The sequence below is a fragment of the Centruroides vittatus genome, unplaced genomic scaffold, assembly GCF_030686945.1.
Source record: "Centruroides vittatus isolate TY-2023 unplaced genomic scaffold, ASM3068694v2 scaffold_946, whole genome shotgun sequence".
Taxonomy (NCBI): domain Eukaryota; kingdom Metazoa; phylum Arthropoda; class Arachnida; order Scorpiones; family Buthidae; genus Centruroides; species Centruroides vittatus.
In genome coordinates this window covers 247700-265080 of record NW_027122723.1, presented here as the reverse complement: position 1 = coordinate 265080, position 17381 = coordinate 247700, and the positions used below count along the sequence as shown (strand labels likewise).

Here is a 17381-nt window from a genome sequence, read left to right as displayed (position 1 = left end):
ATAACAAAAATTTTAAAAACGTCGTCGACTAAACATTTGGATTTTCGATATCCATTACGAATAAATGAAAATATAAAGACAGGCGTGTAAAACAAATAAATATGATACTAGACGAGGACCAGCATTGCCTCCCCAGGCGTGTTTATGTGTATAATCATTTCGACACTTGAAAAAGGCCAATGGCCATAGTGTCGTTAAAGATATATATATAATGTCACTGGGCGTATACTTAGAAAAAGGCTGTCCGGCTCTGACCTGGTCCCGCCGGACCCAAGTTCGAGTTCTCGGTTTATTTCAAGAGAAATCTAAAACGAGATGAGCGTTGCGCCTCTATTAGACGCTACCCATTTTCTCGAGATTTCCCATTACGGTATCTTCTATATAAATCTTTAGTAAGTGATCCGATGGGTCACGGGTCGTCTGGTGGCTAATAATTTATCAACATCGTATTTTTTTTTTTTTTTAATACAGCTGACTACCGGTGATGGTATAAAACGCGAACTTAATACTTCTGTTCTTTTACTTATTTATCAATAGCGAGCTCATAACACTCCGCTTGGCAGTGTTATTCGCATGCTATCGGTGAATGAACTAATTCTAGTGACGTTTTCTGCTAACCATTTTCCCCGTGTCCTTTAATTGCACCGAATAAAGGCGAGCAGTCAAAAATATTTCAAGCTCTCGGCAACACGCACAGTTCTTTTGGTCTCGAGTAGAAAAGAGTATGTGTGGTTAGTGGTATTCCTGCGATACTAGTGAAAATCGTGGCTGTCTGGGCTCGTCCAAACCAGAAATCCCCGTGTCGTATTCTATCATTGTATTATACACGAAAGTTATTTGTGCCGAGTTTTTGGAAAAACTCTACATCCGTGGATAAAGTCAAGCGTGTAGTCGGTTTTGTTCCCGCAAAGTATTGAACGCGGCCCCGTCTTCTACATTCGGGCGTTAAAATGTTTGCTAAAAGTATTGAATGAAGTCGACGAATTTCTCAAAACACTTCGGCTAATGTAAAAGAAAACGGTTTTTAGAGTTGATGGAAAGTGAATCCCCAGGCCACGCGTTTAGCATTCAAATATATTCGAGAATATAAACCAGCTAAATACGATGTTACCCCAGCTTCTCGATCGCGTCTAGATTTTATAACAAATATGATAATTTTCCTGCATTGTGTCGGGCATCGGCCACACCGCTACCGTAGATTACACTTCATTGCTGCATTCTTGTGACGTTTGCAAAACGGTTTATTTGGTTTGGGCAACGCGATATTCCGCGTTGCCAAAACAAAATCAATCCTAATCGTTTTTCTATAAACGCGATATTTACCAGAACATACTTAACTATCAGGAAACCTGGATATCCCGGCCCCTATTCTGATTTCATCTCCCATAAACCCATTGACCCATTGCCCCAAACTTCTTTCACTGATACTGCTTAAGAGGTTATAACGTTCAGCCAAATTAATGTACAGTGCGTGCAACGATTTTAACGCACAAAGTAGAGCTGGAAGTCTTTTTCTGTGCCGATGTTTATTTTTCATATTTATTATCGTGGCGACATTGTTTCATTCAAAATTTCCTGTAGTCCGTGTGCACTTTACTTACGTGTTGAGTCTTACTGTCAAATCTGCTTCCGGTATGCTTATGCCACAATCTTCAAAACTTTCCTTTACTCCGATGTTTTTGCTGAGCTTTACTTTTTCAACTTGGTTTCACCTATTTTTTATGGGATCATGTAAAAGAAATTATTCTCGCATTTTTACAAAATTTATTTAAACAAGTCATAATATAAGACTTGTTTAAATAACGAAATCTTGTAAAAATGCAACGTGCAGGGCCATTACAACCTGTCTAACACCGATCACTTTTTAAATATTAATAGTTGACCAGTTTTAAGTAGTAGTCGTTGAGCATTTTCTCTTCCGGGAGAACAACTACTAGTTTTGATCGTATTACTTGAACTCCTTTGGCAACAGTTCCTTCTTTCCATCTGACCGGCGGTATGGTGGCATCCGAGTAGGAAAATTGCATAATACGAGGTTACCAGTCAGCTTAAAATATGTTTTAAGTGGTTTTTCAGGGTACCGAGTTTAAATATTTCGTCCGTTTTTCGCGAAATTTGATTGGTTGGCTGATCACTATTTGATATTCGGCTGTGAATGAAATAATTTGTTAGAGCTAACATTAGGGAAAAAATACGATATCTTAAATTCTTTAGGATATCGATTGGTGTCTACAATGAAATTGTGCCATTTTGTACCACCCGAGTATGGTGACAAACACGACAATGGTAGGCTGAAATAAACAAACTCTTTATATGGCTTTCCGTTTTAATGTTTGTTGTATTGTAGTGTTTCATTTATATTTACAAAGGTTATCTCACGTAAGGGTTTATCACGAGTGCCCAATCTAACACAATTTAAAAATTCTTTAAATTCTGTACAATAGAGGATTTTACTTAACGTAAGTACTTAGACCCTTAAGTAAGATAACCTTTGTAAATATAATATAAATCAAATACTAATAATATAATAGAAAGGTTATAAGTAATCGAATAGGAACTAATCTAATAATCTTAATGTTTGTTGTTATTTTTTGCCCAAAAAATGCCGGACTTATCTGCTAGTGCAATTAAAATACGAATTAATCAATTTAAAATAAAAAGTTCGTTTCGAATTTCATGTCTTTTTTTTTTTTTTTTTTTTTTTTTTTTGTTGTTGTTCTAATGTATGAAACGTGCGTAAACGTATTTGTTAATTACAAAATCGTTTTAAAATGTTTAAGATTACAAAATGTTTAACTGGTTTTTAGAAAATATTACGTTTACCGGTTGATCAATGGAAAGGAATGGTAATTTTTATATAGGAAAAAATTTAAATTTTGTCCATTGTTTGTCTCGGATACATAGCCAAACGATTGCCTTAAATACTCGTGCTATAAATGCGCTATTTTTAATAATTAATGCTAAGTAATTTGCTACTAGAGGTAGACGTTAGGCGCCATCTCTTATGTAAGTTAATAAATTATAATTTAAATACTTCATTAAATAATTTAGAATCATGTGGAAGAAAAGAAGGCGATGATTCTATATATATATACCGGGCTTAGGGTTGTTTCATATACTTATCCGTTCGTCTCTTATTTTGTAGCCCACACGTCCCTGCGTCCAGTGGACGGTGTCCCAAAAAGCTTCGGGGCGTAAAACGCAGATCCGTAAAGTGGCTAAACCAGACGTAGACGGGGTAAAACCATCGTCGACGCTCCAGCCGTTTCGCGGAGTGTGTTAATCGCGGAAGAAGGCTCCTTCCGTCTTTGGGAGCGGAGAAGAGGCCGGGAGTAAAGTAGAGGAAGAAACGGAAGTTTGGGACAGCGGGGGGAAAAAAGTCTTACGGTAGAGACTGGCCAAAGGACGACGGCCACTCTGGACCGGCGGGGCGGAACGGGAGTTTTGTGCCGGACGGAACACGAGTGGAAGAAGAAAGGCCACAGTGTAAGAACGTGCGGGCGGGAACGGTGGGGAAGGTGCGTTTTACTAGTTGCCCGCGCGACTGGAAATTGCGAGAGGCGACTGAGACTTAAGACGAGTCGGTCAAGATTCTTTTAATTTTGGCCTGGCTTCCGGTCCGACGGGTGAACGAAGCGGGGTGAAGAGAAAGAAAGAAAGAAACTTACCGTCTCTCCCGTCTGGCAGTCGGTCTCGGACGGACCGCAGGCCTCTTTCTCCATCAGATCCAGAGTGCAGACCTTTCTGGCCGCGTAGTTCCGATATTTTCTGCTCCTGGTTCTCAGCCCTCTGCCGCACGTGCTGCTGCATTCGGTCCACCGGCTCCAGGCCGACGTCTCGCAGCTGACCTCGCTGAAGACGAGAACCCGGTTAGCGAAAGAACTCTTTGGGTGGCGGCAGCCTCGTCGCCTACTTACCCCACGCACTCGGTCTCGCAGGCAACTTTCTCTTCCAGCTGCAGGTCGCAGTCGACCGACGACGCCCTCCGCTCCTCTTCGTACGACCTGACCCTGATCTGGTAACCCTGGCCGCAACTGACGCTGCACGGGCCGAATTCGGACCACGGGGTGGCGGCGCATTCTGTCCAACGAGAATCCCAGAAAGAAATGGGCGGAGTCGGTCTCTCTCCGTCTTCGCCCGGACGTGAAAATGCCGGAAGAGAGGACTTACCTGTGACGTTGCTACCGGCTGCGAGAAAGACGAAAGAAAGCGTTAGTCGATGGGAAAAACGGAGAGGAAGCGGAAGGCCTTTCGAAAACCGCGGCGGGGGCCCTTATGGATGCCGCGTCCGACGCGGCGCTGGCCCGCATCGAAATATTTACCACTCGATTCGGCTTTCCGGTCGTATATTATACAAATAAGAACGTGGCAATTATTTCGTTAAATTACCGAAAGTATACACTTATTACTAAAGATGCTTTATCCGACTCTTAGTAATTAATCGGTGGCCAATAAAAGAGGTTGCGACGACAAGCTCCCGACGATACGACGGCCGTGGCCAATTTTCGTCATTTCGTCGATAAACTCTTGGCGGCCGATGAGTTTCGAAAGTGACGACGGAAATCGGTCGCGCCACCGCGCAATTCTCGGAACAAAAGCCGCGCATTCGGCGACCGGGGCTAGAGGGAGGCCGCGGTTTTCGGCGTTTCTTCCGCTTCCAGTCCCCCCGGGAAGGACTTACGTCGGTCGACGTCGATGTCGGGCAGCAGGGTGAACAGGTCTTGGTCGTCGCAGGATTTGTCGTAGACTCTCTGCCGCGTGACCGTCATCCTGGCCACGGGCTTGGTGGGGTTGCCGTTGGCGTTGTAAAAGGGGGAGTCGGGCTGGGTGCCCATGATCCTCCTGATGCGTTCCTGCGGCACCGTCGGAGACTTGGGCGACTGCGAAAAACCATAAGAGCGATTATTGGACCGGCGAAAAACAGTTGCGGTGGGCGGAGAATTACTCACGATGTAGGTGGTTCCGCTGTCGGTTCCGGCGTCCCACGGATAAAGGTTCATGACCTTCTCCACGATCCAAGAACAATTCTTGAGGCAGAGTTCCAGGGCGCTGACGCCCACGATCCAGTCGGGACTGGGACCCAGCATGCTCAGCAGAGACATCAGGTGGTGATAGCGATCCACTCGGAAGACGGCAAAGGTCCTCCCGTTGACGTTGGGGTACCAAAGTCCTCGCGCCTTGATGATGGTGCGGATCTTGTTCGACTGTCGGTCCGAGGAGGAGAAAAGCAATTCGGCATTCGGCCCCTTCAAAATTCGGCGTCGCCCTCCCAGCCACCCGGAAGGGAATCCCGGCGCGGAAACGATCGTCGGCGTTTCGTCTATGGCGTGTATATTTTGCCAGTCGCGGGCCCATCGGGTCTATCGTGCTGCGGGTTACAACATTTATCAGACGATTTTCAGTACTTGCGGCACGTTTCGGTAACCCTCATACATTTTCCGAGTATTTATATATTTGTTGAATATTTTCCTAATTACCAATTCTTTCTTGTTTATCGTTGTTTCCAATTTTTCCAATTCCGGACGATAATAATTGCGGGAATGGGTTTATTTACTGCGCGGTTCTTTTCTAAAATTTGCTTTCTTAATTTTGTAAGTAATTTTTAATTACTTACAAAATCATCTTATAATTACCGTAACAATTGATAAATATTTGATAGTAACAATTTATCCATCTCCAGAAACTGACTACAATTAGATATTCTCTGTTCGGACATCTCTTCTAAAAATAATGATAAATACAAAAAGTATAAACCGGTAATAATAAGACACTTCAATGTTGATTTACTTAAAGACAACGCTACCGATACGTGTGATTTAACTATGCGTTTCGGAAAATCTTACCATCCTGGCAGATATAAAACAACCGACGGGATTTGATACAAGTTCTCCCTCATTACTTGACCCGAGGTTAACTAACGTACAGTACGTGAGACCGAATGTTCAATAACCAGAAATTAGTATCTGAGCACTTGCCTTTAACTTCCTTTATTCCTCAGGTGAAGCTGTTATCATAAACGTAGAGAAATAAACAACTCTTCGATTAACTTACTGCGTAATGCGTTATAATCCTGCTTCTCTTGGAAGAACTTTTATGTAAAAGAACAATTAACGGATAAATTACAATCTCTCCTATTGATATTCGTCAAAAATACCTCCTAATGAAAGAATTTAAAGAAAATAGTAAACCCAACTGGGAAATATTCCTATGGCAATTCTTAACAAAAGATACCCGATTAATAAAACAGAAAAGGTCGGAGAAATGAAAGAAAATTTGAAACATACAGAATCAATGTAATAGAACACTATTGGAAATAAAAGATTCGTCTAAAGAAAACATCGGGCTGCAATTTTTAATCGTCTTATAATCTCGATCTGAAATTAGAAGTGTCTTGCCCCTGTACATCATACTTTACCTGATGATAATACAGTCATACCGGTCGTCTATCGTACAGTACGTTACTCTCTATTCTGAAAAAAAATATCTCAAGTAAATACACGTGACTTCCGGTTCAACCGGAAGTTCGTATGTAGTTATCCGGACCTCCTACCCGTAAGTTTTCCTTATTTGGTCTCGATTCTTATCTACCTAACTCCTTTCTCGAGATTAAGGAAGGACAGACGAGCGACAGTGGGAATTCATAGATCTACAATTTTTTCAAATTGTAGCCGAATAAAGAGTAAAATACGAATTGAAGAAAAGAATTATTATAGTAATCTATTCCATAACATAAATTCATCGGCCGAATTCTAGAGAAGTGTTAAACGATTGCCTTTAAACATGGTAAAAAGTTGCTTAACTTTCCCGGCAACTTTTAGTGGCGTCATCTGTTACGATATTTTATTTTAAAAACTTTTATATTTTTAACTATTAGAAAATGGCAGAAAGCTTAACTTTGAGGATAGGGAGGGGTTTTATAAAAAATTGTAAAGGTTAATAACCAGTAAAATCGTCATTAACTCCGACCGTATTAGATCCCCTTTATCTCCCTATCGTCTCGACTTTGAACCACCAAAATTTAATAGCATTAATTCCCCTAACAAATAAACCTCTCTGAAAAATTTCAGAAAATTTCGACAAAAAGCTCAGGAGTTTAAGCTTTAAAGCGAGTGAACAAAATGGTGCCCCCCACACGCAAACATCCATCCGTACATACAGAAAAAACCCGGAATTATTTTTCATTTCTCGGCGGATGGAAGCTAGGTCTGTTTAGTCGGATTTTTCTGTCTGCACCGACCGTTTATCGTAGCCACGAAAGGTGTATGACAGACGGGACTGACGAAACTAATGCCGTGACGCGCTGGGAGACAAGTTTCTGGAATCGTTTCTTAGGCGATAAGGGTTCGTAAATGATGGCCACACTGGAAGGAGGGAAAAAGTTAAAACGAGCAGGATGAGTCGAGCTTCCGAGGATGTCCGTTAACTTGGGATTTTTCCTCTATGTTTGAATTTTATTGTGTGTGACACGATTTTGTTCACCCTCTTTGAGACTTAATAATCCCCGTGCTTTTTGTCGAAAATTTCTCAAATTTTGTCTGGAGGTTTGCGTAATAGGTGATTGATACTATTAAATTTTGGTGGTTAAAGGTCGACGGGTAGGGAGACGGAAGTGGTCACGTGCCGTGAAGAGTTGGACTTAATAATTTCACTGGTTATTAGCGTATATATATGTGTGTGTGTATATACATACGCTAATAACCAGTGATACCAAATAAACATCTTCATATATATATATGAGGACGTTTATTTGTTTGTTCGCTATACACTCCTAGGCCGTTCGACCAATTGCCACGAAACTCGGAAGATGCGTTCACATACTTCTAACTCTGACAATTGTCTTACATCTTACCCCAAAATATCGATTTGATTTCTATAAATTAATTAATTTCTGTCCACGTTCGATTTTCTGGCTTTACGTAGCGCCAGCTATTAGCAATCTAAAAATTTAAAAAACTAATAAACTAAATATACTTTACAAAAAAGAATCAACATTTTATAAGTATATATTATATTCACTTAATTACTGCGACAAAGACATAGAGCGAAACAGACGCACGATACCATTACTGCGTCAGGTAGCATAATCTTACCTGCATGGAATCGAAAGTGTTATCTTGTGAAAAGTCTACAGCATGTATATAAGTATTTATTTTCCAAGTCTAACAACTCGGATTTTTCATTTCCGAACGGTACTTTCTTAATTCTAATAAGTGCCCTTCGGTGGCGAGTGCATAAAATCACCGAATTCTGGTAGTTAGTTAGTCGTGGTTTAGCGCATGGCCAGCGAGCCGGCCATGTGGAGTTTTTCTTCACGTAAAAAGGGTCCAGCTTCACATAAAATGTCTTCCCGGGAGGTATTCCATCGGCAGATCGTTCAAGTGTCAGGTTACCGTAACCAAATGAACCAACTAATTCTAACGAGCGATTGTTTATTGTGACAATGTCACAATAAACAATCTGCAATAAACAATGACTGGCTACCATTTTTCGTCACAATGTTTTCGATTCTTTTAGTGGTGATCTTCCCCTGTACATTGTACTGTTCCTGTTAGCAATAGAGTTGTGCCGGTTATCTATCTAACTCCTTTCGGGGGAGGAAATTTTTGAATAGAAGTGATGTGACTTCCGGTTAGCACCAGAAGTTCTATACTTAATTCGGCCTCCTGCTCTAAGCTTTTCATGTTTCGTTTCGACATTCATTTATCTAACTCCTCGTTTCTCGAGTTTAAGGAATGTCAGGCAGAGAGCTGGACCATACTAGGAATTTATGTCTACAATTTTTTCAAATTGCAGCCTAATAATTTTTCTATAAACGCTATATCATACCAGGATACTTTATACCATCTATTGCAAAAAACATAAACACTTTATTATCACATAAAAACAATTATTTTGCCATTTTTACAAGTCTTTTTTTTTTATTTAAACAAGTCATACGAAGACTTTCGGACGTTAAGGTTAGGAACTTCGATCACGTGCGGGGCCATCACAACCTGTCCAACACCGATCACTTTTCAAATATTAATGGTAGATCAGTATTGATTAGTAGTCGTTGACCATCCTCTATTCCGGGAGGAGGTCAACGACTACTAGTCGAATTACGATTTGGTCGAATTACTTCAACTTTCATTCGCAACAGTCTCTTCTTTCTGTCAGACTAGCGGTATGGTGGCATTTGAATAGGAAAATTATATAATAGGGGAAGGTGGGGCAGGATGAGGACGTTAAGGTTTGAAAAGTCATAAGATGGCAACCACTTTAATGAGAACAATAATTTTTTTATTCTCAGCAACTAAAACATTTGGTAATATATAATACAAAATTTAATTTTTGAAAAACGTTTTTAAAAACAAGAAAATTTAATATTTTAAAATTATATGTAAATGCGCCATCTTGCCCCACCCATAGGGTAAGATGGGGATATTATTTTTATATACAAGGACAAATTAAAATGGTTAAACTGTCGTTTTCTTTAATATTGGCAAAAGAACAGTGTGCCCATTTATCGCAACGGCTACATTTATTATTATTTTCCGAATAAATAAATATAAAAGTTTGAACTTACTCGTATTTACTTTACCAGACGACAGTCACTTAGCGCATGCGCTATTTTGATACACCAGACGACAGTCACTTCGCGCATTTCGCTATTTTGTAAGCAGACGATATCTTTTTCCGTGGAAAAAATTTTTATTTCGGTTGTTATCTCACATTTTATTTCTTGTTAAGATAGTATTTAAATTAAAAAAATGTTTTCATAAATAAATTAAAACGTAAAAACATAAATAATAAAGTAATATAGTATATACTGTATAAATATATTACAGTTAGATATGATTTAAAAGTGGAATATTTCATTTTCTATAAAAAGATTATTTTTAAAATTATTATTTTATATATTCGAAAACGTTATATAAAATTATTAATGACAACGAATTTAAAACTAGTTCACTGCACTATATTGCAGTGCCTCTAGCCAGAAACAGAATTCGTGGCCAACCTTGGGCAAGATGGGGTATCCCGTCTTGCCCCTTTTTATATTGACTGCAAACATAGGTCAACTTTATTTCAAAACTAAATAATTTCAGTTTTAAAGGTTACTTCGAATACCATAATATCTTCATCTAAAAGGTAATGTAAAAGTTCACAATAATACTTATTTTGTAGAAACTTAGATATTTAGATATTAGAAACTTAGGGCGTAAAATTAGATGAAGTATTGCCGAAACGTGGAAAACTGTCTTACTTCAAAACAAAGAGAGCGATTCGGACGTTCTCTGGTCCCGTGATCCCTTTTCAGGTTGACATTTAGTTCCCCAAATAACAGCTAGATGAAAGCGCGTTAACCACAAATAAACAGACGTCCCCGTCTTACCCCATGGCCCCATCTTGCACCACTTTTCCCTATTTTATAACAATCATCACTACCTTCAAAATTAAGCTTTTTTGCCATTTTATAATAATTAAATGTATAAAATTTTTACAACAAAATCTAGTAACAGATGGCGCCACGCACAAAATAATTTATTAAAAATAATATAAAAGTTATATTTTTAACGAAATGTGATAACCACCGGTAAGTTACGCAACTGGCTGCCGGTTGTTTTTATAATTAAAAATTTACAACTATTGTGGACTCTTAGATATTAGGCATGTTTTCGTAGAGAAGCCTATAAACCTAAAATGGCACGTCGTATCGGGTTTTTCAATTCCGCGTTTTGCCTATGTGGATAAAATTGTAAACCGCGAAATGTTACAAGCAGCTCCGTTGCAGGTGGATAAATATTTGAAAGTAAGGATAGACGATTGATTAGGCGGGAGGAATTTTTAAGTAAAAGGAAATTTATGCCAGTTATAAAACCAAGAGATCAATGAATTTTTTAGGCATTATATAAGGAGATCGAGGTAAATTATCACGTCTAATAGCCGTGACGACGAGTATTGTACAATAATAAAAATTGTAAAATAATTTTACGACTGGTTAACCCGGCAGCGCATACTTTAAGTACTGTATTTAAATTACTCACGCCACCCGCCGTCGATCGTCAGCGCCACCGGAAAGAAGAGAAAAGTGGCTCACCTCGGATTTCAGCTCGGACTCCAGCTTCTTGGTGGCTCCTCTCTCGGCCACGTGACGAACACCCTCGGAAGCGTAGCCTCCGTACTCCCACATTCGGAAGTCGGCGGCGTGCGAGGCCCCGATGATGTCGGAAAAGTGGGTCAGCCACTCGTCTGAAAAGAGAAAAAAGTGGCGACGGAGGGTCCAGGCTCGGCCCGTCCCCCTCCCTCGCCCCGGCACTTACTAGAGGGAAAGTCCTTGGGATGGGTGTGTCTAGACCACAGTCCCTCGAAGGTCACTTCGTATTTGGCCTCGTCGCAGGCGCAGCACTCGTCCATCACCTCCGGCTGCAGGTCTTGGTTGTCTCGCTCTGTAAAGGCGCCGCTTCAGTCCCGCTCTTATTGTCAACGCGCGGCCTGGCCGTCGGACCTCACCTTCTTCGCACAGTTCCTTGGTCAGGCTGCCGTCGTCCATGTACCACACGTCCCTCTGCTCCACCACCGTGGCCCTGCAACGAGGCATCTTCTCAAAACCCGTTCTTCGTACCGCGGTCAAGAACGAGCTTAAGCCGAAAAAACGTTTAAGGCGGAATACCGTACTAAAAGAATAGAAGTAACGCGGCCACGTTAGTCTCCATTAATCTATTATTATTGGGTGGCAATTTTAAAATTGCGGACCTATTAATTCCCACTGTCCGTCCTTCCTTAGTCTCCAGAACGAAGTTAGACAGACGAAAGTCGAGACCGGAGAGGGAAAGCTTGGAATATACAGTTAAAGGAACCGGAGGCCGGGATTAACAATATACGAACCGGACGTGGCCATACTTCCATCCAAAACTTTTCTCCGGAACAGTTAGATAGGTTACCGGACGACTCTCTGGTTTACAGGAAGTGTGACGTAGCGAGAAAAAAGGGAAAATGATTTATGTCGAAGGGAGACGTCGGATTCCAGGTGCAGATAAGCTGACCTTGGCAAAACTCTTTTACGAATCGGCTAAATTCGGACCTCCCTCGGGTGGATGGTCCGAGCCGATAAAAGCTTCGGTATGGAAATCCAGGTTCTACTAATTCGGTTATTTTTACAGAATTTATGGTTATTAACATTGAGTGTTTTATTCCGCCATAACTTCCGTTGCCTTTACCAGACGCATTACTTTATTCAATTATTTTCCTCGCACGTAAGAAGTTACGTTGATCGCCGTTGAAGCGTTACGTTAATAGCATTTAAAATTGTTTATTAAAGTCGTTTTTACCCTCAAAATTAAGTGTTTTGCCATCCTATAATAATAATATAAAAAGTTTTTTAAATAAAATCTGGTAAAAGATGGCGTCACAGGCAATTTTATTGGTTACCGGCGATTATTTATTGCCACGTAGTCACAATGCCGGACTAAAATTTTTAATCATATTCTTTATTGGTTAATGTTACCTATGGTTCCAAGATGGTGGCTCGTCTGATTCCAGCAAGAAACAGTGGGGACGCACGTTTTAACCTAACCTAACCTATTCTAATAATTTTGTTGGTAATAATTATGGTAATTTATTAATTAGAATAGATTAGGTTAGGTTAGAACGTGCGTCTCCACTGTTTCCCTTCTTCTATTTGTTGGAATCAGAGACGAGCCGCCATTTTGGACCATAGGTAACATTAACCTCTTTATTTAATTTAAAACGCGCATTCTCCGTATGAAATTAGTAGTACGTATCTTGCCCTCGTACATCGTACTTTTCCCAATAACGACAGAGTTGTGCCGCTCATCTATGTGCGGGGGGATATGGAGGGGATTTTTGAATTTAGTTGTCGTGACTTCCGGTCTAGATCCGAAGTTCATATACGAGGTATAGTTGTTTGTTTTGTTAAGTTATGGCAAGGCAACACTTGGGCCATCTGCCTAGGGGGATCCCCCTCTTTTTAAGGGCAACTGGTCCTGTTCGGATCTTATGGAGGTGGAGAAAACCCGGAAAACTTCATCTGCGGCCCGCACCAACCCGCTACCCAACCGCTAATGTTCGGGGAACGGAACCGTTGGGCCACCCGGGGATCCCGGTATACAGTTAAGCTTCTAAACTTTCCGTATGGTTCATGAGATTAAGGACAGACAATAGTCAAACGGACGAGGGTGGAAATTTAAAGGTTGGGCCGCTTTAAAAGTTGGATATTTTTCCTTCTCCGCCAGCGGAAAAGCGGGTACGGTCCCGTCCGACCGAGCGTAAAGGTGGCCGAGTGAAACGGCGTGTCGGGGTGCGACGGAGGCGGTCCGCCGAATGGGTCTTTACGAGTGGGTAATCGGCCGACCTGGTAACCAGGCGCGGGTGATGGGAAAGACCGGAAGCGGGCGCCGTTTTGGGTCCCCGGCGCTCAGGGGTGGGAAAGGAGAAGCGCGTTACGCTCCGGCTCCTTCCGATCGATGAACGGACCACGCCTCTCGACCGGGCCTCCGGGCCGACCTATTAAACCCCGAAGGATAGGGAAGCGGAGCGGAAGGGGTGTCCCAACGGCCCCTTTCGTTAATTACCGATGGTGAGAGAAGAATTCCGCCGAGGAACTACGGTTTAACGGTCTTACTGTGGTCTCCGGTGGTTTTACCGTTTTCTCGGTTACGATTACCGCAGAAACCGAATTGGAAATGCCGGGTATTAAATTTATTTCTGGCGGGATCGATCCGTTGGATGGCCGGTCCGCCAACCGCGTCCCCGGTCGGCGTCCGGCTCCCCGGTTCCGGCTGGGAGAGCGCTCTTACACTGGACGCACGGTCCAAAGCGCATCCAACGGGAACCGCTCCCGTTTGTAACGCGGCCAGACCGATCGACGACGTTTCCGCAGAATGAGACAACTGAGTGTCGGTTTGACGGAGATGCCGAATTGTCCTCCTTTCCTGCCCCGGGCAAGGCCCTTGGGCGGCGGATGGCCACCGTACCGCGCGCCCGTACTTTAAAATACGGCTGTTAACCACGACCCGTGGTAATAAACTTATCGATGGCCGGCGTTTATCGAAAGTACGAGGATTGGGGATGGTAAACGTTAAATAATTGTGAAAAAGGATTAGGCCCGGCGAAGAAGGCCCACCCACTTTCCCTATTAGGAACTTGTCTTGAAGACACGACAGTTTGTGAATAATAGCGAGGTTGAGGCCGAAGTTTTAAACGCAAAAACGTGTACGTCGGACGTTCAGCGCCGCTTTCTATAAGCTTAGAAGTTTGATAAAGTTCTACGAGCACGATTCCACTGACTTTCCAAACACCAGTTTGGAAAGTCAATGGAATCCTGCTCGCAGATGTCCGGAGGTGGGATCCAACGGTAGGCGCGCCGAAGATAGATAGGTACCTCCTAAAAACAATAGCTTACGGGTACGACAAACGTTCTTTATAGATGCGAGCGCGTTTGACCGGGGTCGAGGATAATATGGGGTGAGCGCGTCTATGCTTACCACCCCGTATACGTCGAAATTTTATTATAATATTAGTTTTTACGTTAAATAGGTATTTGCCGGATTTAAAATCCCAAGGAAAACTTAAGGGGAAGAGACACGGCCCAGCGTTCGGTCGCAGTATTTTAAACAGCGGCGACCGGTAAGAAAGCCATGTTAGTCTGCGGGTGCAGAAAACGAAACCAGCCCTAACGGCTACCGGATGTTTCCGGTCGAATTACGGAAGAATCCGGCGCACCACCCGGGGCAGACCTTAAAAAGTAAATATCCGAAATTTCGGGCCAGTCGTCTACTTTAAGGCGGTAGAATACGACGTGGTCGACTTCAACCGTAATAAATAAAAGTGTAATAAACCGACAAAGGCCGTCCACCGTTTGGCAAAAATAAGAAAACATCCCATTTTCAAAATAAATTTACAAACTTAGCAGCCGGGTGGCCGGTTTAGCGGATTTTTCGCTAGATTTGGCTTTCCCGCCGCACGGTCTAGTCCAGTGGTCCCCAACCCTATGCCCGCGGGCACCATAGCGCCCGCCGATCGTTTTACGTGTGCCCGCCGCTGTGCGACCACGATAAAAATAAAAATATTTCGGTTTTCAATAAAATGCTATGTAAAAGTTTTTTCGTTTTTAATGATTAACCACTCAAAAGTAGAAATGGAGTCCAACACAGATAACAGCACAAAGCGAAATGCGACCGATCTCTTTTTCCCCTCCGCCAAATCTTCACCAACCAAATTTCCCATACCTGAAATGAAATAAACCGGTCCGTTCTGAATATCATAAAATCAAAGTACAGATCACGACTTACAGATGAACACCTTGACGATTGCTTACGAGCAGGAATATCATCATACTCTCCTAATTACGAAGCAATGGCCAATGAAATGCAATGCCAAAAATCACATTTACTTTCAGATTTATATTTTTTATAAAGAATTTTTATACTTTGTAGATTTTGTATGCATTGTTTAGTAATTACTTGTTTTGTAAAAATTATCCTTAATAGTCTTGTGTATGTTTCATTACATTTTTGGAATTAAAAGTTTTCTCTACATCATGTGTATGTATTATTAACTATGTCCAAGTATAAATTCACCTTGAAAAAATAAATGGTGCCCGCCGTCCGGCCGGTATTCTAGAATGTGCTCTTAGGTACAAAAAGGTTGGGGACCCCTGGTCTAGTCGCTACATCAAATAATAATAATAATAATACGCTCCGAAAAGTTTTCGGTTGGCCGGTGACAAAATTTTGTCCGGTAGATTTGTCCGTTTCGGCACCCGCTCTTAGGAAGGTTCCCCGGTCCCTTTCTTTACGTCCGGATGGAGATGGAATATTCGCCCCCGACGGAAACCGCGCCAAATCCTTTTACGTCTACTTGCCGCGGTCCGATTTTCCACCAGTTCCGGGTTCATCCGCCTCCCGGACGATTTTCCCGCCGTTTCTCGCCTTTCACCAATCGCCAAGCGCGTTTCCATGCCGGGAGGGAGAAACGGCGCGCGACCGGGTTAGCTGTCATTCCGCTTTTTCATCGTAACGCGTCATCGAGCCGTCATCGTAACGCGGTTGACGGTTTTCTTCTTAGCTCCGAATTCCCACCGGGACTACTACGTCCCGGGCGGTTATCTCATCCATTTAGCTGGGAGAGACTGGGTAAACGACCAAACGCTATCCTTCCCGAAAATAAATGTCTAGTTCGGCTCTTCCCCGCCGAACGTCGCTCTAAGCGGGAAACGTGCGCCACGAATTATTCGTTATTAATAATAACGCCACCGTCCACCGTCCTTTCCCACCGGAAATCTTCCTCCCGTGGTAAGTATCGGAATTTTCCGGGACGAGTGTCTACCCCGGACCCGGCCAATTTACAGGGACGACGACCTCCACTTCTTACCTCTTCAGGTAAAAAGTGGAGGCCGGGACGTAGTAAGCGGCGGAAAAGAGGAAACTCACCTGAAGACGACGCATCCGGATCCGACCGGGGGCGCCGTCCACATCACCTGGATTTCGGACTTGGGAATGGGCGAGGTCTGAACCACGGCGTTGGGACAGTCTTCGGAGAAGGTGGACAGCGCGTCTCCGTACAGCTGCAAGGAAAAGGAGGTGAGACTTCATCGATCGTCGTCCGCCGGGCGGAAATCCCGTCGTCCTCTCTTCCGCCGAAAGGGCCGGCGAAAGCGGCGGCCGCGCCGACTCCGTACCTGGAACACACCCACGTCGGAAAGAGCGGAAACGTCGTTCTTGCGGTCCTTGGGCTCGGCCACCAGGAGGAATCCTACGAACTTTGCACGCTGTACTGGGTCCGGTAGCCCTGCAGTCCCACTGCGGAGAAAGAGTGGGTCAGCCCCACTCCTCCCTGGCCCGACGGAGGAGACGGCGCCGATCCGGAAGTTCCGGACGTCGCATCTTCCGCTTCCGGCAGGGCGGAGAGGGGGCGCGCGCCGACACTCACCCGTGTACATCTCTCCGGGAACGTATCGGTCGGGGTTTCCCGAAATCCTGATTCTGAATCCGTTGTCGCCGGGAGTCTTGGCGGAGGAGAAGCCGGGAGGGGTCCTGACGCAGTGACCCGGATACTCGGCCGGAGGCGGGCGACCGGCGAGGCCCGAGGCCTCGCCCGCCACCGGGCCCAGCCACAGCAACAGCAGGACGAGGCGACGGTGCAGGCCGGGCATCTTCTCTTCTGTCGGGTACGGGCGCACTCTGCGGCCGGGCACGACGAGGTGCGCGGAGCGTCCAGCATCCCGCCTCTTCACGCAAGACCGGCCCTCTCCGGCCGCCTCCCGCCTTCCGCCCGCGGCCCGGGCGCGGTGGGCGGGCGCCCGTCGGAAAGAAGGGCGGAGCCCGAGGGGAGGGGACCGGCGGGAGGCGGCGCTTTCTGAAACGGGACCGGGCCCGAGA

General features: G+C 43.8%; 1 protein-coding gene across 1 annotated transcript in view; it reads right to left on the bottom strand.

The window, feature by feature from the left end:
• The window catches only part of LOC136990576 (spondin-1-like), a 31363-nt gene extending 14189 nt beyond the window's left edge, over positions 1–17174 (bottom strand). Inside the window, 11 exon segments of the mRNA XM_067288969.1 lie at positions 3669–3852; positions 3918–4188; positions 4682–4880; positions 4950–5204; positions 11081–11232; positions 11304–11429; positions 11494–11567; positions 16434–16567; positions 16682–16767; positions 16770–16802; positions 16933–17174. Coding sequence (XP_067145070.1) covers positions 3669–3852; positions 3918–4188; positions 4682–4880; positions 4950–5204; positions 11081–11232; positions 11304–11429; positions 11494–11567; positions 16434–16567; positions 16682–16767; positions 16770–16802; positions 16933–17155 — 1737 coding nt within the window. The 5' untranslated portion in view covers positions 17156–17174.
• Between the last annotated feature and the right edge of the window lie 207 nt (positions 17175–17381).